This window comes from Rhamphochromis sp. 'chilingali' (assembly GCF_963969265.1).
Source record: "Rhamphochromis sp. 'chilingali' genome assembly, chromosome: 19".
Classification (NCBI taxonomy): Eukaryota; Metazoa; Chordata; class Actinopteri; order Cichliformes; family Cichlidae; genus Rhamphochromis; species Rhamphochromis sp. 'chilingali'.
The window spans coordinates 11,103,150-11,125,854 of NC_137946.1; the positions used below are offsets into that span (position 1 = coordinate 11,103,150).

At 38.4% G+C, this 22,705-nt stretch overlaps 1 protein-coding gene across 1 annotated transcript; it reads right to left on the reverse strand.

Annotated features, from left to right (window-relative positions):
• Nucleotides 1–225: 225 nt before the first annotated feature.
• stip1 (stress-induced phosphoprotein 1) lies at nucleotides 226–7,752 on the reverse strand. Its single transcript, XM_080866072.1, has 14 exons — nucleotides 7,600–7,752; nucleotides 4,506–4,715; nucleotides 4,267–4,408; nucleotides 3,808–3,949; nucleotides 3,445–3,610; nucleotides 3,203–3,329; nucleotides 2,816–2,918; nucleotides 2,332–2,452; nucleotides 2,028–2,124; nucleotides 1,809–1,933; nucleotides 1,660–1,696; nucleotides 1,443–1,546; nucleotides 966–1,138; nucleotides 226–878 (listed from the first exon to the last, which is right to left on the reverse strand). The coding sequence occupies exons 1-14, from the start codon at nucleotides 7,606–7,608 to the stop codon at nucleotides 806–808; spliced, it is 1,629 nt and encodes a 542-aa protein (XP_080722198.1). The 5' UTR covers nucleotides 7,609–7,752; the 3' UTR covers nucleotides 226–805.
• Nucleotides 7,753–22,705: the final 14,953 nt, after the last annotated feature.

The window sequence follows — 22,705 nt, forward strand, 5'->3', positions numbered from 1 at the left end:
TCAGACCATCTTTAAAATCCATTTACACTTAATCACAATCTGTTCCAATCTAATGACTAAATTGTGCTGTTGCTTAGAGACAGCTGTAGATGATACGCGTCCAAATCATAATAACGTTTAATATGTTTTTAAGAGTCTCACACGTGCATTTAGGTGTTAAAAGGGATTGGATTAAACTTTGCACTTGAGGTGTAGGAAATGACCAGAAGAGGAAGCGCCAAGGAATGCGAATTCGGTGTTTCAACATAAAAGCACCGTATTTAATTAAACCTTAAAGTTGACAATACAAAGGTCAGGGACAACTTCAATTTGAGATGTGCTGCACATTATAATCATTATTTGGAGTGATTTTTACTCTTCTCTTTTCTGCTGTCTTTAAATCATGAACCACTAGGAAAATGAGAAAAGCCTGAGGATGGATTTGCCCTTTAAACACCGAACATGACGGTGTACTGCATCGTTTTATTATTATTTTTAGATGTATTAAAAACACCCGTACACATGAATCCAATTTCTTTTCTTAAAGTTATCTGGAGTCTGAAGCTTTCCAGATGAAACTTGCTTTGATCAAAACAATTTTAAACTTGTGAAACTTTATAAAAAAAAAAAATATAAAAAAATAATAATAAACCAAACACATACAGTCTTAGTGAGAACAGGAAGATAATATGTTGGATTTGAAGGCAAAGAAAAAGAAAGAGAAAAAAAAAAAAAAAAAAAAAAAAAAAAAGAGAAAGAAGAAAGAAAGAATAAGTAAAAGAAGTTTCATTTTGGAGGGTTTAACAGCTGTGGCTCATGTCTCCCATTAACGAATGGCTATCAGTCCAACATCGATGAGTTTCTGTATCTTCTGAGCAATAACTGGATTCTTTAAGTGGCTGAAAAACAAACAAACAAAATTACTACAAATCTGTACTATACAGTTAAAATGCAAACTGCATTGGAGGTAAAGCTGTCAAACTTACTCGCTAAGGGCCTGTGGGTCCTTCTGCATCTGCTCAAGGATCATACGCATGGCTGGGTCAGACATAATTTGCTGCACCTCTGGATCAGCCATGGCCCTTTTCTTCACTTCCTCAGGGCTGTCATTCCTCATGGCCTGACTTACCATGCAGCGCTGAATGCCTTCTGAGGCTTCCTGAAAGTGGAAAGAATTCAATTCAGTCTTTTGTCACTCACTGTTCACGCATTAGAAATACAGTTATATCTGACATTACCACATTTCATTCATCAGTCTGCTCTCTTCACATTTCCAACACACAAATCTGTTTAGTTAAAAAAAATGTAATCAATTCTTTTTGATTCAAAAGTGATTGGACAACTAACTACTGTGTCAACCAGCAAACATGTAGCAGAAGTATAGAGAAAAAAATTCTCTTTTCTGAGATATCTTTTCTACTCAAGTCCACATTTTTTGAAGCGTATAATATCCTGTAAAATACCTTTGAGGAAGAGTCAAGCTCTAGAGCCTTCTGGTATGCATCCATAGCTTTGGAATAGTCTTTCATGGCCTCCAGAGCAGCTCCTTTACGTGTGTAGCCCTTTACTGTGAACAAATGTCATAAACTATTTGTAAAATTACAATAAACTGACATAATTCTAGATGATACAGTTCAGGCAAAAGGCAAAAATGTAATTAATATAAAAGTTATTACTCACTGAAGGTGGGCTCTAGTTTGATGCACTCTTCACAATCCTGACAAGATAAAAGATTCTCATGGTTAGTCTTAAATGCACAATAAATGCAGAGGTATGCATAAATTACATTAGATTCACATGAACTCCTACTTGGAAAGGATGTGCTATACCTTCAGGGCAAGCTGAAACTCCAGCAGCTTTGTGTAGCAGGCAGCTCTGTTACTGAAGAGTTTGGCATCATTAGGGTTTCTCTTGATGGCCTCAGTGTAATGTTTCATGGCTAAGGGGTAGTCTCCTGTGAAAAAGAAAAGACAAGCTCATCTTTGTGCAAGTTCGAAGAAAAAAGAAGAAATGGCAGTCGAGCAGAAAGCACTGCAACTATTACAAACCTTTCTGGAAGGCATCGTTGCCCTTGCTCTTCTCTTCCAGGGCCAACTCTGGGTTGATATAGGCTAGTTTCTCCTGTTCCTTCAAAATCTTCTCTGCCTGCAAAACCAATTACAAAGTCATGGTAAGTGAACTTCAGTTCAGGTACTGTATACCAAGTATACACTATGTTTTTCTTTACATTCAAAATTTCAGTTAATTATAGACATTAAAAATCATTTTGCTAATGTGGTATTATTATTTTTTACTGTGCCAACTCTTGACAACATTAGCTAATCCATTTATTAACTATCTGGACTACTGCACCTGTTGACACTTCTTCAACACGTCAGGAGTTCGGTGCTCTGTCAAACTCTTGTTGAAATACTGAATTGCTTCTTTGTACTTTTCCTGCTTGAAGTACGAGTTGCCAATTCGAGCCAGGGCCCTATGAGGAGACAGATTATAGCAAGCATGTTATTACAGATAGTCAAGATCATTTGTTTACGCAACTTTAATAAAAGCCACTCAGGTGGAAAGTTAGTCAGTACAACACTGCTTCCTTGACACTACAATTCACAGTGTTTCTCTACTGGTCACTAAGTGGCCCCATTCAGTGTTGTTTTTGATTTCTGATGTGGGAAGTACACCCACACAGATGTATGTGGTTTTCATTCCTATCAGACTAAACATTTTCTGTAGGCTAAAACCTGTTTCATAATTTCCGTAAGATCTCAAAACAATCGTGAAAAAGTAAAAGGCTATCTTTGTTCCACCAGAAATGTATCACCAGTAAAATAAAAGAACTCACTTAGCAATTTGTCTGTAGTCTTCTCTGTTCTCTCTGCCAACATCAATGGCTTTCTCACACAGCTCTCTGCACTTGTCAAAATCTCCCTTCTCAAAGTACACAGCTGAAATGACAACAAATACAAGCACATGTTAAACACAAATAGAATACATTAACCATTTTACGTCATGTTAGATAAACTAAAAACTGTATTTATATTACTGTGTATTCATTTATAGTTTATATCATAACTGTTTATGTTACAGTCACACAGCCACATTCTGGAGGATATTCCCAGATTCAGTTAAAAGGGCTAGATGTTACAGCCCCTGATAATGCAGGGACTGTAAAATATAGATGAAAAGTTTGTATGAGGTTAGTAAATGTTTAATATCTGAGAAAATATACCTGCTTGATTAGATATGTAAGTCATGTTTGTTGGGTCGTGTTTAATCGCTTCTTCATAATGTTTCAGTGCCGTTTCAAAGTCTTTATTCTTATATGCAGCATTCCCAAGCTCCTTTTCCTTTAAGGCCTGTTTAAAAAATATGAAATTAAGGATGAACAAAACTCAGACTATGGACTAATCAGAAGGTTGGATGTTTTAAAAAACAAACAAAAACAAAATGCAACAACATTAGATTATTTACCTTTCTCTTGTTTTCAGGGAGGTCTTCCTCTTTGGGAGGTGGCGGCTGAGTCTCTTTGGGTTTTGCGGGAGGAGGAGGAGTTGGCTCTTCATCCTCCTCCATCTCAGAGAGGTTTAGTCCAAGAAGCACAGAGAGAGTAGTCATCACTCTGGGATCCTGCAGCTTCCTGACGATGACAAGAGGAATAAGAGCCGATTCACATTTTGGAAATAAATCTAAAATAACCTTCATAACTTTGTGCTCCCATTATACACTTTTCATTACTATTCCAGAACTTTTGACACATTCTAAATATAATAAAAGTAACCCAGATTACTTAAAACTTGAGTTAAATCTGCAGATTGTTTTTGAAAATGCACATACGTTCCAAGCTCAGATGGTTTGCTCTTGAGCTGCTCTAGCAGTGCTCTGTAGCTGGGATCTGCCAGCAGCTCACGAGTCCGAGGATCACTCTCCAGCTTCTGATACAAGTTGGGCATGGCAAAGGGATTCATCATTGTTTTCTCTGGTGAAGAAAAAGTCTGTGTTGATTGGTGGTCACAAAGATTTTTTTTTCACAAATATTCAAACTGTTATGGGATTAAATTCACTAGCTTTTATCTTTCTGCAACTTGTAGTATTTACCCACAGTCTGATTAAAAACACTCCAAACGCAAGTGGACTGTCTCCTTCATTTTGAAAACCTAAGCTCAAAAAATGCATTTTCACTTCAGTGATGCTGTCAGCAGCCATCACAAAATCCTCTACCCACACAGAAACAAAAAGTGACTCACATGCCTCATTTCTGTGTAGCTCTAAACAAAAACACAATCCAGTCTTTACCTGCAAGCTTGGCCTCAATGTTCTGCAGCCCATCCTTTAGTTGCTGATTGCTTGGCTCCTGTCTGAGTCCCTCTTGGTAAGTTACTCTAGCATCATCCAATCGGCCAAGAAATTCCAATGCAGCAGCTTTACGGGAGTAGCCCTGGTTGATCACATTTCAAATATTTTAGACTGTCTCCTCAATTTTAATAACTATATATTCTGTCAACAAATCAACGGCATAAAAAAGGACATCTCACCTTCCCCCAATCAGGCTTGATCTTGATAGTCTGACAGGCATCCTGGAGAGCATTCTCATAGTTGCCTTTCTTGGCATAGGCAGCTGAGCGGTTACTGAACAGGACATGGTTGGATGGGTCAAGACTCAAGGCTTCGGTGTAGCAACGTATGGCCTCATCGACATTTCCAGCACTCAGCGCCTTGTTTCCCTGGTCTTTCAATGCTGAAGCCTATGAAGCACAGACAGACAGACATGTTTACAAAACCTCTGTTTTGCAGCTCTGCTGCTCCAAGAATAAATCCTTCACAGCTGCTACTGGCAGAAGTGAAAAAGGAATTGACAATCATTCAGCTGTTCGGGTCAAACAGGTGCAGAAGTCTTGCAGAGAGAAAATGTGTTTTTATTTTGTTACCACATTAACCTGAAAATGAGGCCTGCCTCACAGCAAGCAGGTGTAAACCCACTTTTGTTTCAGTTACAAATAATGATTTTTTTTCTTTTAAAACTAAAACAGAGGTTAGATAGCTAGAAGTATATTATTCTAAAAGTTTTCTCTGCAGGAAGCCAGAGTGAATACAAAAGCAAAGCATACTGACAATTAGGGCTGTTCATATAACGATATATCAGATGACGATCGTTTCATTTTATGCTATCGTTTGTTTCGTGGTGTCACAAAATAAACTGTTTATGGCAATATTTTTTCATCGTTTTGATGGTCACTGTAGTGGCTATATTAATTTCTTAAAGTTCTCTCTTTCTCTTATATTTAATATAACCACACTACAGATGGACAAGCGGCTGTTATTATGCGTTGTGGTTAGCAACAATGACGGTAACACCATCGCGTGTCCGCTTGTTTATGTTCCACATAAACCTTTCACAATAAAGCTCTAGATCCTGTTGAGACTTTTCAAAATAAACTGAATCACGTGAAAAAGCAGAGTATTTACGGATGAGAAGTAAAAAGAGCCGCCAGGTGCTAAAAAATAAACCTTAGACTCAAACGTTAGAACAGGCTTTTCCCCGCAGCACGCCGTGTAATAAATACAAAGAAAACGGCGGCAGTTACAACTTATGTCTAAAAATGTATAGTTTCATGCATCTGTTAAAACACTCGACTCCAGCTACATGAGGCGCAGCTGGAAACACTTCCCGCAAGTCGAGCTGCCCGAGATTCACAGAATATGTTACATTTGTGTGATTTATATCGTTATCGGGACGATAGAATTCTTATATCGGGATATGAGATTTTGGTCATATTGCACAGCCCTACTGACAATGCTAAAGAAAAAAAGGTTGTCAATATACTGTACACCCTTTGTCAATTAAAGCTGCTTGTTACAGTTTGAGAAGTAACCCCGCTGCACCTCCTCTGAATCTAACAGAATCAATGACATGCCAAGAAGAAAGGAGCACCACGCTACTCCAAAAAGGTTTTCTCACTCCCTGCTGGCTCCTCTTGAAAACTGTCTGATAAAACTCAAGTCCACTAACAACTAGCCACGGTAAAAAAAAAAAAAAATGAAAAAAAAAACAACTTTCAAGTGTTATGTGGCACAACTTTCTCCCTAGCAGTCATTAGACCTAATCCAGTCTGAAATAACATAGCTACACCACAATCCCCTGCAGTGCTGTAGGGTTTGGTTTTGTCAAAAAATTAATTTAAAAAAAAAAAAAAAAAAAAGGTGAATAATCAGTAAATATTATGGAGCTTTAAGCAAGGGACAGCTGATTATATCACCAAGGTCCAGTTGTTGACCAAACACTTCACTTGGATACATCGTGTGAAGCATCAAGTAATCACAGTCTAGTCATTTTAGTTAGGGTGTAAACAATGTGCATATAGTTGTAAGAATCCACATATAATCTTTACTAAGTCGGTCCAAAATGAAAATGAAACCTGTAGATGTGTTGCACCATGGTGAATGCTGATCAAGAAACTTGAGGCATGCATCAAGTCTTACTTTCACAATGTGTCAAATCCTTAATGTAATAATTCTTATTTTAGCGTTATCCAGAAAATACAAAAAGGTTAAATTAAAAAAATAATAATAATAAAATAATTAAACTCATGGACGAATTCCTCGCAACATCAGCACACTTCTAACTAGGCAGTGCCCTCTTTTGACTTCTAACGTGCACCACACTTATTGATTTTATGCTGGACAAATAGGTTACCGAGTCTGAGCGCAACAGTAGTTTTTAAGTAATAAAACAGCTCAGATATGAATGGATTTCATATCTGAGCTGTTATGCAGAACGTTCGAGAGGACGCGTCAGCTGACGACAACATGCGGCTGTAGCCATGACAGCTTCGCCTGTGTGTGCATCTAGAATGATCCTCCGGTGTGAGTGCAGACTGCCGATGGCACCACTGAAGCTAATCCAAAAATACTCCTGCAGCATGTGCTTACAGACCGAATGCTGCAATTTAAGCTAACAGTCGTCTGCTTTCGTTTTATAAATGGGTTACAGAGGATTGGTTTGTTTGTTTCTTAATAAAATAAAGGCTCTCTGTTTTTTCTTATCCTGACATACTGATAATGTTCACGTTGTGAGCCAAAGATAGCCGTTTGACTGAGATTTGGTAAGTTGTATTTTGCCCATGTTTGCAGAAGGCTAGAAGGCTGGTTTACAAGACCGAGCCTACACTATCCATTGGCAACAGCGGCAGGCAAACCTTACAGGGATAATTTTACGTAAAAAGCAAGTGTGACAAATTAAGTTGCCGCACGTTAGCTTAACAGTTAGCTAACCTTGTCGTGTGCTATCACAAGTGAGACACAACCTTGCGCAAATAAACATTCAAGTTAATTTCTCAATAAATTCAAGTTAAGTTAAGCAACACTACAGTTTAGTACCGTCAAAATGTTCCGTGACGGGTGAAAACGGCAAGCCCAAATGACTACAACACCTTACTAAAGAGATTACGCTAAGCTAACAAGCTAACTAGCAAACAGTGAACGGTCAGTGTAAAGAGCTGACTAACCTCTCCGACCTCCAAATTATTGTAAAGAAATGTTAGCCTAAAGCAACTCAAATGAATACACAAATATGTCTTACATATGCCAATTAGAAAGTCATAGTTATTAAATAAGTAGCAGGACACTCACTTTCTCCATGGTGTAAGCATGAGGTTCCTTTCCAGAAACTACTGTGAACTAGCGCCTCCCCCTCAACAACATGCAGGTTGCCAGTTTGGGAGGTAGAAAATCCGTAATCAGCTTCCAGATGAGTGTACCCGTGAGGGGAATCTGAGGAACCTATAGCACCGTAGCTGAAACTTCCAGAAGATGAGCGAAAACCCGGTGCTACGTTACACAAGATGTGTTACTGGCTCTCTGTGCAGCACAGAGATGAGGAAGTGGTTGGAAGTGAGGGCATAAACATATTAACATGAATTAACATTCATTCAAAAATATTATTTAGACCAGCAACTTATTTAAAGCCTGTGATGTTTGTATCTATTTATCTTTGGCACACTAAAACAGATAAACACCACATGCAGACAATGTCCAAGACAAAATCTCAGGGTTACTGACCCACAGTTGCACTAGGCTACGAGTTAATGAGTCTGCTGTTTAGTGATTAGGTTGGACTGTGTGAGATCCCTGTTTCCAAGAAAGAAAAAAAAGCTGGGGTGCTATGGAAAAGGTCAAGAAAAAATGTGCATGCAATCAACATGACTACAGTGAAGCTGGGATTTGTTATGTTGTAATTGCCTCTTCTTTTAACATTCTATTTGGGATCTTTATCTTTACACTTTGGGGCCTGCTCCCCTCCGCCCTATGTTTTCAGTGCCTGACAGGTCTGTGTGGGGGAGCTCTTTATCAGCTGGACAAGGTGTAACATTTTTGAAACACACAGTTTTAAAAGCTCAAAATTTATGGCACACCCATTGCTGGGCCAAAACTGGTCACCTTGGCTTTATGTTTGACATTCCTGCTACTGATGAAATCTCTTTTGCCATTTTACTCTTAAATCGTTTAACTATTTGGACCAGTGGACTTTTGCAGGGTAATAAACCATCCCCATTTTTATTCAGAAAGACTAGTTGTAAGCTCTTCCATAAAGAGGCCAAAACCTTTTTCTTTCTTTCTTGTTTAATTTGTTGCTGTGTTTTTTTTTTAATCCATAACCTTTTAGAAACAGGATTTTACAATAGGGAACTAGATAGAGGTTTTTTGCCCTTATTCATTATAAACTGTGGGATTCTGAATTCATCAGCAACAGTATTATATTATCCTAGTAAACATGTATGAACAAATCCCAGTAAATATTTCATTTCCAATTGCTTTTAAACATTTGCACTGTCACTGTCTCTATGGAATCCCAGAAAAAATCATTTCAGCTCTGCTGAAATGATTAGGATTTTTTTTCTCACCTGGAATAAAGTCTCAACTTCACAAATTATCTGTTGATCAAAGAGTTTCTCAATGGATCAAGAGGACGTGGAAGACATTCTGAATAGACCATCGGTGCTGCTGTTGCTATGGATTCACAAAGCCAGAAAAGTCAAAACATAGAAGCCAAGATCAAAAGGTGGCCTTCGAACTCACAGCACATTGAGCCTCAGGCACTACACAAAACCAAGAGCAGAGATGGCACTGCTTTAAACCTTTGCCCGCGTCTTTTCTTCTGCACTCACCCCAAGATGGCCTCATTTTCATTTGATTTTCATCTCCTGAAACACCACCAGGACTGATAGCATCCACATTTCACCATGACAAAGACTTTAGCAAATGAGGCGAAGCTTATAACGCAAATTTTACATTCCAGTTCTTTGGATTTGGGTAAGGATGAGAAATCCATGTTTTCCTGTGGTAAACAGCACACTAAGAGAAATGAATGACAGCTGTGTGTGGAAGTAGGTTTAAAAAGTAACACAGGAAGCCCGCTGGCTGTTAGTTTGCTCTTTGTCTCGCTCCCCCATCTACTGGAAGACAGGGGAGAGAGATAATCCCATACAGTTTATGACAAAATTTAATCCGAAGTGATTGATGGCCCTAATCACGACCTTTTGACCTCCCCCCCTCCCCCCAGGAAGTGTGTAATGAGCGTGACGAATCGCATCCGGAGAAGGGGGGTGGGAAACCCCCCGCGTGTCGAATTGCATCCTGAGAAGGGGGGTGAACCCCGGAAGCGCGCCATCTGTTGCTAAGCGTGTCGAATTGCATCCTGAGAAGGGAGGGGGGAAACCTCCGGAAGAGCGCCATCTGTTGTTGGGAAAAAAAGTTTTTAGTGGGAGGGACTGCAGCGGGGGAGGAGAATAAAAAGCAGAGAGGAGGAGTCCGTCACAATTTCTAAGTCACAGACACACAAGATGGAATCTTTCATTCTGCAGCCCAGCAGCGTTCCTGTGTCCGATGAGATCTGCTCTCCCAAAGAAGAAGGCTTTGAATATGACATATTCAAATACAGCATATTTACTATGGAAGGCCTCGATCCGGACCTTATGACCCTACCGGAAATACTCCGGAAGTGTCTAGTCATTTTCAGACCTGATGCGTCATGTTCCCTAAGCACAGCGGTGATGCAGCAGATGATTCTGTGCTGTATAGAGAGACAGAGCGGATGTAATTTTACTTTCTTAAGCTGCACCGGCGTTTGTAATGGAAATAAAGAGTGACTTCCTGTAGAGATTTCAATAGTATTTTATTTTCCTATAATACAGACGCTGTAAAAAACCTTTAAGATACACCATAGCTTGTGATGAAAAGAAGAACTTTCTATCCGCTTGTAACCTACAGGCTGTCTATGTGTAAAAAACGAATAACTATCCCTTACTGAATACTACTTTTCCTTTTGAGAGACTGAAAAACAAACCATAATTGCAGCGACAGGCGATCTTGTTTGACTCACACACACACACACACACACACACACACACACACACACACACACACACACCGCGGGTCAAGGAGGAGTTTTTTTCTTCAATACTTTAACAATAAGTTTTCTCAATAGATAGAAAATGATGACGCTGAGGAGTCAACATCCGATATTATCATTGCTTGTAACCCGGTAAATAATTTCGTACATCTCCCCATAAAACAAGTCTTAGTGGAAAAAAGCTCATATTCGAATAAGTTTATTCCCCTCTGTGGGAAAGAGTTTTTTTCTCAGAGTCAACCATGAGGCGAGTTTTGTCAACAGCAAGAACAACTGTTGCCCATAAAGTAAAACAAATATCCGCCTCTAAGTCGTATTTTACCGTTGCAGAATGTGGAAAACAGACAGCCCTCACAGGAGGCACCATAGTTAAAATATTTAAATTTCAACTAAATTTGTAGTAATGATCGGATTTCCTCACTTATCTACACCACACTCCTTGTCCTTGATTTCTTATCGTTTCTTATCGTTCCTCTGTCCCTTAATAGAAACCACATATATAGAAACTATCCTCCCTTTCAGTTGTCTTTTGCACTTCCATATCGCAAAGCAGTTACTGTAGGTTATTTTCTGCTTATGCATTAATGTAATTAATTAACTTATTTATCCTTAAGTAAGGTAATGACTTGAGTTCTAATGCTTTTTGTCTCTTGAGTTAGCTGTCAATGTGGGATTTTTTTCCCCTTTTGTCCAGTTAAAGCTGCCTTTCATTCTTCAACACAGCTTAAACTCTAATAGGTAAGCTTTCTTGTAATTTCTTAGTTCTGCAGGCTTCTTGAAAGACATCCGAGACTCTTCTTTGGATGCTGGCTGCCTTTTGTTTTGTTTTCTGTCAAGATGATCCCACACTGCTTCGATTATCTTGAGGTTCGAACCCTGGAGAGATCAATCCATGACTGATGCGTTGTTTCATCCAGGCATACTTTGACTACATTGGCAGTATGTTTGCGATCATTGTCGTACTGAAAAATGAAGTTGAAGCCAATCAGACACTACGTGGTATTACATGGTCGATCAAAATCTGGTGGAACTTTTCTACATTCATAATTTGATTAATTTGGATAAGAGCTCCAACAACACTGGCTGAAATCCAGCCTCAAAGCACGGTAGAGTATCCACGCTGTGTTAAAGACGGCTATAGACATTCACTGTTGTATCTCTCTTCGGACCTCTTCCATGCATATTTCAAATTTGGATTCATTACTCCATAAGACATATTACAGCTGATTTCTTTTTCCAGTCAATTTCTTGTGTAATTTGGCACACCTCAGCCTTATTTTTCTCTGTTCTCCTTCCTTAAGAATGGCTTATTAACAGCCACCCTTCCAACTCAGATAACTTTTGATGAGGTTTCATGAAATGTTTACAGCACTTGAGTTACTCGCCACGGCCATCCTAAATGCTAAAAACACTAAACTTTAATTCTAAATTACGTAATTAACGTTAACCAGAAAAAACAAGCCAAAGTCGAAATGTTGCTGAGCTGACCTGTGGTATGCTATGTCTTCTAAAGCACGTATAATGTAAACAGAACTGGTCTTTGCACAGAAGCCTGTGGAGCTTCATAATTAACCTCAGTGTGTGAAGAGGACTCTCCATTTAATAATAGCTGTAATAAAATGTTATGGCCGACGGTGTTAAACGCTGCACTTGGGTCTAGCAGGGAAGATTTCAACTTTTCAATATGAATGAAGGCTGAAAACTGATTAGATTAATGTCTGATGATCTTTTCTGTGCTTCTTCAAGTTTGTAACACCAAACATATTAAAGGATGGTGTAAGGCTCACAGGAAGAGTTTAATTAGACACACATTTACTATTTTCTTTATACTCTTTCTTTCTTGACATGTTTAATATGATTACTATCAGAGGAGAAAATGAACCTTGTGTAGTCTAAAAACTTTTTTATTTAATCAAACTGTAATGTTGTTGAACTCTGACGGACGTGTCTTTTAATCTTGTCAACAAATCCTTAATCATCTAAATCTGCCATTTATCATCTTGTAAAATGTTCCCTCTGCTTCTGTTGCACATCTCCCCCCGGACACTCTCTGCTTCACCAGCCCTGTGCAGCTGGTTCAACCCCTGCCTGCCTCCTTAACCTGGGGTGTTTAAATCTCTTTACCTCTGTTGTGAACTTCACACAAAGTTTGTGGTAACAAAATCAAACTGACGAGGATCTCGTTTGAAAAACACACACACTCACGAGACAAAATAAAAACAGACTGCTCAAAGCAAAAGCAGAGCCCTCACAGCTGGTAGTACAAACACAGTGACAACATGCGTATTAGATACGCTCAGTGCCAAAAGCATAAATATGAAAAAATGTGATCACCAAGAATATCCTAAAAATGGCATTGAGGTGGGTGTTACAGTAAAGAAAAAAAAAAAGTAGCCAAATTTTCATCGGAAAATGTTGAATTTTAGTAAAAACAATGCTCTGTAGTTTGATACTGTCGTTACAGACAAAGCAGATGTTTAAAGCCTTTGGACGCACATTTGAAATGCACTCATTCTCCTTATCAGCTGGAAACATTAAAGCCGTAAAATGACTTTTTCAAACGGATAAAAACTATTGAACAGCAGCAATGTTGAGCCTGTTCCAAAATTTGAATGTACATGTGTTGAAGGTGCAGGTCTTGCTGAATTATTAAACATACTTTCTTTAATTTTTCGAGCCACAAAAACAACAACTTTTAATTTTCTTCTGCTTGAGTCTCGGCCTCGGGTAGCTCTACTTATCATTGCTCAGTCAGTCGTCTGTTTGTGCTACTTTTTTCAAGGAGCAGTGGATTATTGGTAAGGGTGACTTTATGTGTTTAGCTACTTAAGTGGAAGTACTGTGGAAAGTTTTACCTTACATACATAGATCTACCAGTACAGCTTCTGAGGTAACTGTTTACAAAATGTTATAATCTATTCAAAGGTTCTTTGCAATTTTACATTGATAAACATTATCCTTAACACATTTGGCCCACATAAAGTACTATGGCCATCACACTGTCATTTAGAATTGTTTAAATAACTCGTGTCTTAAGTCCTTCCATCAAACAGAAAATTAAAAAAAAAAAAAACATGGTTCACTTTTATATCACAAAATGTTAGAAATATAAGCCGTTCATAACAACCTGAAAGGTTGGGAGTTTAAAATGCAAACCGATGGAAGCAGAAGTAGAAGACTATAATGTCTCAGAGCACACAGTGTCTATTAATGTGTAGACATGTATAAATAAGAGCTTAATAAAGATGCTTAATTTCTTAAGAAATAAACAGGTGGAGTGATCTTTATCAAAAGTGGATGTTGCATCTGTGGCTAAACCACTGTACCCAAAAAAACTTTAAAAATCTACTGTGTGTGAGGCTGTGTAAGTAAAGCTTGCCCTTCACACCTGCGTGTAATAAACCATTTGTTGGGGGTTGTGGATTTGGCACCTCAGCATTGTGAAAGTGGGGAAACATGTTTCTGGCTGTGCATAAGATTCCTCCTTACAACTTAGAATCTCAGTTCTAAATGAAATTCAGATGTTTTTTTAAGTATGGCTAATGTATTAATTGACTTCTAAGGCACACACACACACACACACACACACACACACACACACACACACACACACACACACACACACACACACACACACACACACACACACACAAGAACAACACAGAGAAGAAGAAGAGGGGGTCGTTTTACTACACATCATAAAAACGCAATCATTCATCTTCCAACTGTATCTTTCTGTTCTGGCTTTAGAGTCATAGGTTGTTTACTGAGCCGTACTTTGGGAGTCATACTGTTGTGATACTGAGGAGAAAAGGGTAAGGTTTGATAGACTAAACCCTTACACACATAACTTGAAAAACCTAAAGAGTGTGTGAGACTGCTAGCTGTGTTGTTCAGCATTAAACTCATCTACAAATGTGTTAGTAAAGAGCGACTTGTACTTCTGTCCCATTAAGCAACGGTTTAACAAATTTCACTGCAAACTATAAAAGGAATCTGGATTTAAATAGAACATAGTAGTGATGGATTAAGTGCAGGAAACACTAGTATAAGGTGTCTATTGAACAAATCTCCTTCAGCGTTCAAAATGACCAAAGTGAGGCCTACAGGCGTTTCTCTCGGTTGGTTGTGTTCAGGGAAAAAGCAGCTAAATACACTGAGATTGCTCCCCATTGTTAGTGAGTTAACTCTGGATATCTGTAGGTTTTGTCAAACTTGGAGTGAACAAAAGCAGAAAAACAGTAAAAGATGCAGACAGTGAAAGTCTGGTTTATTTCATGAACACAATGAAACATTTTACAGTCCACAGAGCAAAGTAGCATACATGATAAATAGATACACATAACATGAGAAGTAAAACTCGTCGTCTTACCACATGTTATATTCTGTAAACTTAAAATAACCACAGAAATTAGAGTTTAGTGTTTTAAAGTCATTATTAAAAACATGAGTCAACATTACTGAAGTGACGCTTTAACGATGCGTCTTATCACCGTGTTTATGATGATAAAACATGTCCTCTCGTTAGTAGATGTCAGCGCTGTCACTTGTCATGAAAATGTCCAGAGCCAGGGTTCCTCTTTAATCACCATTGATCATTAATAGGGTCACAAAAGATTTGTCACATTATCCCCATAAACAAAATGCTTCATGACAAGTGACAGCGCTGACATCTACTAACGAGAGGACATGTTTTATCATCATAAACACGGTGATAAGACGCATCGTTAAAGCGTCACTTCAGTAATGTTGACTCATGTTTTTAATAATGACTTTAAAACACTAAACTCTAATTTCTGTGGTTATTTTAAGTTTACAGAATATAACATGTGGTAAGACGACGAGTTTTACTTCTCATGTTATGTGTATCTATTTATCATGTATGCTACTTTGCTCTGTGGACTGTAAAATGTTTCATTGTGTTCATGAAATAAACCAGACTTTCACTGTCTGCATCTTTTACTGTTTTTCTGCTTTTGTTCACTCCAAGTTTGACAAAACCTACAGATATCCAGAGTTAACTCACTAACAATGGGGAGCAATCTCAGTGTATTTAGCTGCTTTTTCCCTGAACACAACCAACCGAGAGAAACGCCTGTAGGCCTCACTTTGGTCATTTTGAACGCTGAAGGAGATTTGTTCAATAGACACCTTATACTAGTGTTTCCTGCACTTAATCCATCACTACTATGTTCTATTTAAATCCAGATTCCTTTTATAGTTTGCAGTGAAATTTGTTAAACCGTTGCTTAATGGGACAGAAGTACAAGTCGCTCTTTACTAACACATTTGTAGATGAGTTTAATGCTGAACAACACAGCTAGCAGTCTCACACACTCTTTAGGTTTTTCAAGTTATGTGTGTAAGGGTTTAGTCTATCAAACCTTACCCTTTTCTCCTCAGTATCACAACAGTATGACTCCCAAAGTACGGCTCAGTAAACAACCTATGACTCTAAAGCCAGAACAGAAAGATACAGTTGGAAGATGAATGATTGCGTTTTTATGATGTGTAGTAAAACGACCCCCTCTTCTTCTTCTCTGTGTTGTTCTTGTGTGTGTGTGTGTGTGTGTGTGTGTGTGTGTGTGTGTGTGTGTGTGTGTGTGTGTGTGTGTGTGTGTGTGTGTGTGTGTGTGTGTGCCTTAGAAGTCAATTAATACATTAGCCATACTTAAAAAAACATCTGAATTTCATTTAGAACTGAGATTCTAAGTTGTAAGGAGGAATCTTATGCACAGCCAGAAACATGTTTCCCCACTTTCACAATGCTGAGGTGCCAAATCCACAACCCCCAACAAATGGTTTATTACACGCAGGTGTGAAGGGCAAGCTTTACTTACACAGCCTCACACACAGTAGATTTTTAAAGTTTTTTTGGGTACAGTGGTTTAGCCACAGATGCAACATCCACTTTTGATAAAGATCACTCCACCTGTTTATTTCTTAAGAAATTAAGCATCTTTATTAAGCTCTTATTTATACATGTCTACACATTAATAGACACTGTGTGCTCTGAGACATTATAGTCTTCTACTTCTGCTTCCATCGGTTTGCATTTTAAACTCCCAACCTTTCAGGTTGTTATGAACGGCTTATATTTCTAACATTTTGTGATATAAAAGTGAACCATGTTTTTTTTTTTTTTAATTTTCTGTTTGATGGAAGGACTTAAGACACGAGTTATTTAAACAATTCTAAATGACAGTGTGATGGCCATAGTACTTTATGTGGGCCAAATGTGTTAAGGATAATGTTTATCAATGTAAAATTGCAAAGAACCTTTGAATAGATTATAACATTTTGTAAACAGTTACCTCAGAAGCTGTACTGGTAGATCTATGTATGTAAGGTAAAACTTTCCACAGTACTTCCACTTAAGTAGCTAAACACATAAAGTCACCCTTACCAATAATCCACTGCTCCTTGAAAAAAGTAGCACAAACAGACGACTGACTGAGCAATGATAAGTAGAGCTACCCGAGGCCGAGACTCAAGCAGAAGAAAATTAAAAGTTGTTGTTTTTGTGGCTCGAAAAATTAAAGAAAGTATGTTTAATAATTCAGCAAGACCTGCACCTTCAACACATGTACATTCAAATTTTGGAACAGGCTCAACATTGCTGCTGTTCAATAGTTTTTATCCGTTTGAAAAAGTCATTTTACGGCTTTAATGTTTCCAGCTGATAAGGAGAATGAGTGCATTTCAAATGTGCGTCCAAAGGCTTTAAACATCTGCTTTGTCTGTAACGACAGTATCAAACTACAGAGCATTGTTTTTACTAAAATTCAACATTTTCCGATGAAAATTTGGCTACTTTTTTTTTTTCTTTACTGTAACACCCACCTCAATGCCATTTTTAGGATATTCTTGGTGATCACATTTTTTCATATTTATGCTTTTGGCACTGAGCGTATCTAATACGCATGTTGTCACTGTGTTTGTACTACCAGCTGTGAGGGCTCTGCTTTTGCTTTGAGCAGTCTGTTTTTATTTTGTCTCGTGAGTGTGTGTGTTTTTCAAACGAGATCCTCGTCAGTTTGATTTTGTTACCACAAACTTTGTGTGAAGTTCACAACAGAGGTAAAGAGATTTAAACACCCCAGGTTAAGGAGGCAGGCAGGGGTTGAACCAGCTGCACAGGGCTGGTGAAGCAGAGAGTGTCCGGGGGGAGATGTGCAACAGAAGCAGAGGGAACATTTTACAAGATGATAAATGGCAGATTTAGATGATTAAGGATTTGTTGACAAGATTAAAAGACACGTCCGTCAGAGTTCAACAACATTACAGTTTGATTAAATAAAAAAGTTTTTAGACTACACAAGGTTCATTTTCTCCTCTGATAGTAATCATATTAAACATGTCAAGAAAGAAAGAGTATAAAGAAAATAGTAAATGTGTGTCTAATTAAACTCTTCCTGTGAGCCTTACACCATCCTTTAATATGTTTGGTGTTACAAACTTGAAGAAGCACAGAAAAGATCATCAGACATTAATCTAATCAGTTTTCAGCCTTCATTCATATTGAAAAGTTGAAATCTTCCCTGCTAGACCCAAGTGCAGCGTTTAACACCGTCGGCCATAACATTTTATTACAGCTATTATTAAATGGAGAGTCCTCTTCACACACTGAGGTTAATTATGAAGCTCCACAGGCTTCTGTGCAAAGACCAGTTCTGTTTACATTATACGTGCTTTAGAAGACATAGCATACCACAGGTCAGCTCAGCAACATTTCGACTTTGGCTTGTTTTTTCTGGTTAACGTTAATTACGTAATTTAGAATTAAAGTTTAGTGTTTTTAGCATTTAGGATGGCCGTGGCGAGTAACTCAAGTGCTGTAAACATTTCATGAAACCTCATCAAAAGTTATCTGAGTTGGAAGGGTGGCTGTTAATAAGCCATTCTTAAGGAAGGAGAACAGAGAAAAATAAGGCTGAGGTGTGCCAAATTACACAAGAAATTGACTGGAAAAAGAAATCAGCTGTAATATGTCTTATGGAGTAATGAATCCAAATTTGAAATATGCATGGAAGAGGTCCGAAGAGAGATACAACAGTGAATGTCTATAGCCGTCTTTAACACAGCGTGGATACTCTACCGTGCTTTGAGGCTGGATTTCAGCCAGTGTTGTTGGAGCTCTTATCCAAATTAATCAAATTATGAATGTAGAAAAGTTCCACCAGATTTTGATCGACCATGTAATACCACGTAGTGTCTGATTGGCTTCAACTTCATTTTTCAGTACGACAATGATCGCAAACATACTGCCAATGTAGTCAAAGTATGCCTGGATGAAACCACGCATCAGTCATGGATTGATCTCTCCAGGGTTCGAACCTCAAGATAATCGAAGCAGTGTGGGATCATCTTGACAGAAAACAAAACAAAAGGCAGCCAGCATCCAAAGAAGAGTCTCGGATGTCTTTCAAGAAGCCTGCAGAACTAAGAAATTACAAGAAAGCTTACCTATTAGAGTTTAAGCTGTGTTGAAGAATGAAAGGCAGCTTTAACTGGACAAAAGGGGGAAAAAATCCCACATTGACAGCTAACTCAAGAGACAAAAAGCATTAGAACTCAAGTCATTACCTTACTTAAGGATAAATAAGTTAATTAATTACATTAATGCATAAGCAGAAAATAACCTACAGTAACTGCTTTGCGATATGGAAGTGCAAAAGACAACTGAAAGGGAGGATAGTTTCTATATATGTGGTTTCTATTAAGGGACAGAGGAACGATAAGAAACGATAAGAAATCAAGGACAAGGAGTGTGGTGTAGATAAGTGAGGAAATCCGATCATTACTACAAATTTAGTTGAAATTTAAATATTTTAACTATGGTGCCTCCTGTGAGGGCTGTCTGTTTTCCACATTCTGCAACGGTAAAATACGACTTAGAGGCGGATATTTGTTTTACTTTATGGGCAACAGTTGTTCTTGCTGTTGACAAAACTCGCCTCATGGTTGACTCTGAGAAAAAAACTCTTTCCCACAGAGGGGAATAAACTTATTCGAATATGAGCTTTTTTCCACTAAGACTTGTTTTATGGGGAGATGTACGAAATTATTTACCGGGTTACAAGCAATGATAATATCGGATGTTGACTCCTCAGCGTCATCATTTTCTATCTATTGAGAAATCCCATTGTAAAAGTAATGAAGAAAAAAACTATTCTGCCGTCTCACTCCTCCTTGACCCGCGGTGTGTGTGTGTGTGTGTGTGTGTGTGTGTGTGTGTGTGTGTGTGTGTGTGTGTGTGTGTGTGTGTGTGTGTGTGTGTGTGTGTGTGTGATCGGCGGCGTTGTTTGAACGGAATGCTGACATAATATTCACGGATTCTTCCTCGCGATTGGTAGAACTGTCACAGTAGGGGCTGAGCAGATATCGACTCCCCTCCCGTTTCTTCTCTCATTTTATCCTAGTCTAGCGAAGCATCTGTTTTTCGCATCTTTCTCTTGACAATACCAATAGTTAGAGAGGGTTGTTTTTTTTTTTTTGATTGCCTTCTTGCGAATGCCGTCTGTTTTCCACATTCTGCAACGGTAAAATATGACTTTGAGATGGGTATTTGTTTTACCAAATGGGCAACAGTTGTCTGACCTTGTTCTTGCTGTTGACAAAACTCGCCTCATGGTTGACTCTTTCCCCACAGAGGGGGGTGCTTTAATAAACTTATTCGAATATGAGCTTTTTTCCACTAAGACTTGTTTTATGGGGAGATGTACGAAATTATTTACCGGGTTACAAGCAATGATAATATCGGATGTTGACTCCTCAGCGTCATCATTTTCTATCTATTGAGAAAACTTATTGTTAAAGTATTGAAGAAAAAAACTCCTCCTTGACCCGCGGTGTGTGTGTGTGTGTGTGTGTGTGTGTGTGTGTGTGTGTGTGTGTGTGTGTGTGTGTGTGTGTGTGTGTGTGTGTGTGTGTGTGTGTGTGTGTGTGTGTGTGAGTGAAACAAGATCGCCTGTCGCTGCAATTATGGTTTGTTTTTCAGTCTCTCAAAAGGAAAAGTAGTATTCAGTAAGGGATAGTTATTCGTTTTTTACACATAGACAGCCTGTAGGTTACAAGCGGATAGAAAGTTCTTCTTTTCATCACAAGCTATGGTGTATCTTAAAGGTTTTTTACAGCGTCTGTATTATAGGAAAATAAAATACTATTGAAATCTCTACAGGAAGTCACTCTTTATTTCCATTACAAACGCCGGTGCAGCTTAAGAAAGTAAAATTACATCCGCTCTGTCTCTCTATACAGCACAGAATCATCTGCTGCATCACCGCTGTGCTTAGGGAACATGACGCATCAGGTCTGAAAATGACTAGACACTTCCGGAGTATTTCCGGTAGGGTCATAAGGTCCGGATCGAGGCCTTCCATAGTAAATATGCTGTATTTGAATATGTCATATTCAAAGCCTTCTTCTTTGGGAGAGCAGATCTCATCGGACACAGGAACGCTGCTGGGCTGCAGAATGAAAGATTCCATCTTGTGTGTCTGTGACTTAGAAATTGTGACGGACTCCTCCTCTCTGCTTTTTATTCTCCTCCCCCGCTGCAGTCCCTCCCACTAAAAACTTTTTTTCCCAACAACAGATGGCGCTCTTCCGGAGGTTTCCCCCCTCCCTTCTCAGGATGCAATTCGACACGCTTAGCAACAGATGGCGCGCTTCCGGGGTTCACCCCCCTTCTCAGGATGCAATTCGACACGCGGGGGGTTTCCCACCCCCCTTCTCCGGATGCGATTCGTCACGCTCATTACACACTTCCGGGGGGGAGGTCAAAAGGTCGTGATTAGGGCCATCAATCACTTCGGATTAAATTTTGTCATAAGCTGTATGGGATTATCTCTCTCAGGGGTAAACAGATTGCTGTTATCACACAAATACACACACATCCTACTGTTTCTGTCTCTGCTTGTGTGAAATGCTAATCATGTTATAATCTGCATGTTTATTTCCCTTCACTGAGTCGTGACTTGCTTTATATTCCACTGCAGTCATGTTCTGCACATCCAGAATTCAGTCATATTCATCTTTTGTTGTGAGGATAATAATGTTGCAACTATTGTGATCTTAACAACATGAATGTAAAATTTCACTTTGCTTAAAGGACAAAACACCTGCAGTCATCATATTGCTGTTATAGTTTCCTAATGAATGTGCAGTAATGTAATTTATGTCTGTAGAGGTAATACAAGTTGGTTAAATAAAGGCCAGCCTGACAGCCTAAAGGTCAGTTTTTATCTAGGTCAAATTAAACTTTGATTCCTATTTATTGTTAATGATTGACAACAATTATAGTGCATAAATGTGAACTTTTGAAGCTTCTGAAGCAAAACATAACAGAAAAACTTTGCTTTTTAATCATTGCTGCAAATATTCTAATTTATCATTATATTATTATTTATCATTATGGGTATAATAACACATAACATGTGCACCAGGTGACGGCCAAATAACTATTAAAATATCACCTGTTTTTATTAGAATTATTTTTAACCTGGAATTTAAAAATTATGTCACGTGCAGTTGTGGTCGGAAGATACACTCATGAATGTGATAATAGCTTTGCACGTTTAATGATTTCTTAGAACTGTTTTTCCAGAGTGGAATTATTCCACTACATACATCTTTAATGACTTTAAATTTAATTAATTTAACAAATTCTACCAATTTTGCCAAGAATTATGGTTAAAAATTCAGTCAGAATTATGACAGATGGTTGATGACAGCTATCAAACCTTTCACCCATATCAGGGTGGGTGTATTCTTGTATTTGAGCCTGTATGTACACATTTGAACCAGTGTGTATTAGAAAAAAATCCCCCAAAAAATTAGAACTTAAAACTTTTTAAAGTCATTAAAAAAGGGATGCTGGAAAAAGAACAGTTCAAAGAAAGGATTAAAAACCACAAATTACCATGACATTCATGACCTTTCCTGATTGCATCTAAAATTCTGACCACAGCTAATACATGTATAATCATTTTGAATACAATATTACCAAAAAAGGGCTACAGTGCTTAACACAAGAAAGATTCCCGGTTTAAGGAGGAATACAAACCCCCTGGGAGGGTTGCATCGGAAATGACATTCGGTGTAAAATAAAAATATCTGATATGAAATATGTGGATCCATCCACTGTGGCGACCTCTTGTGTATAAGAGAACAGCCAAAAGCAGATGATCAAAAAACATCACAAACAAAAGGTAATAGCTCACAAATAATATAGATGTCACGGTAATTATTTTTGACCAGCTGTGTTTTCCGTTATTTCAGGCTGTTTACAAAGTCCAAGCTTGCGTATAGACCACGAAGGCATCA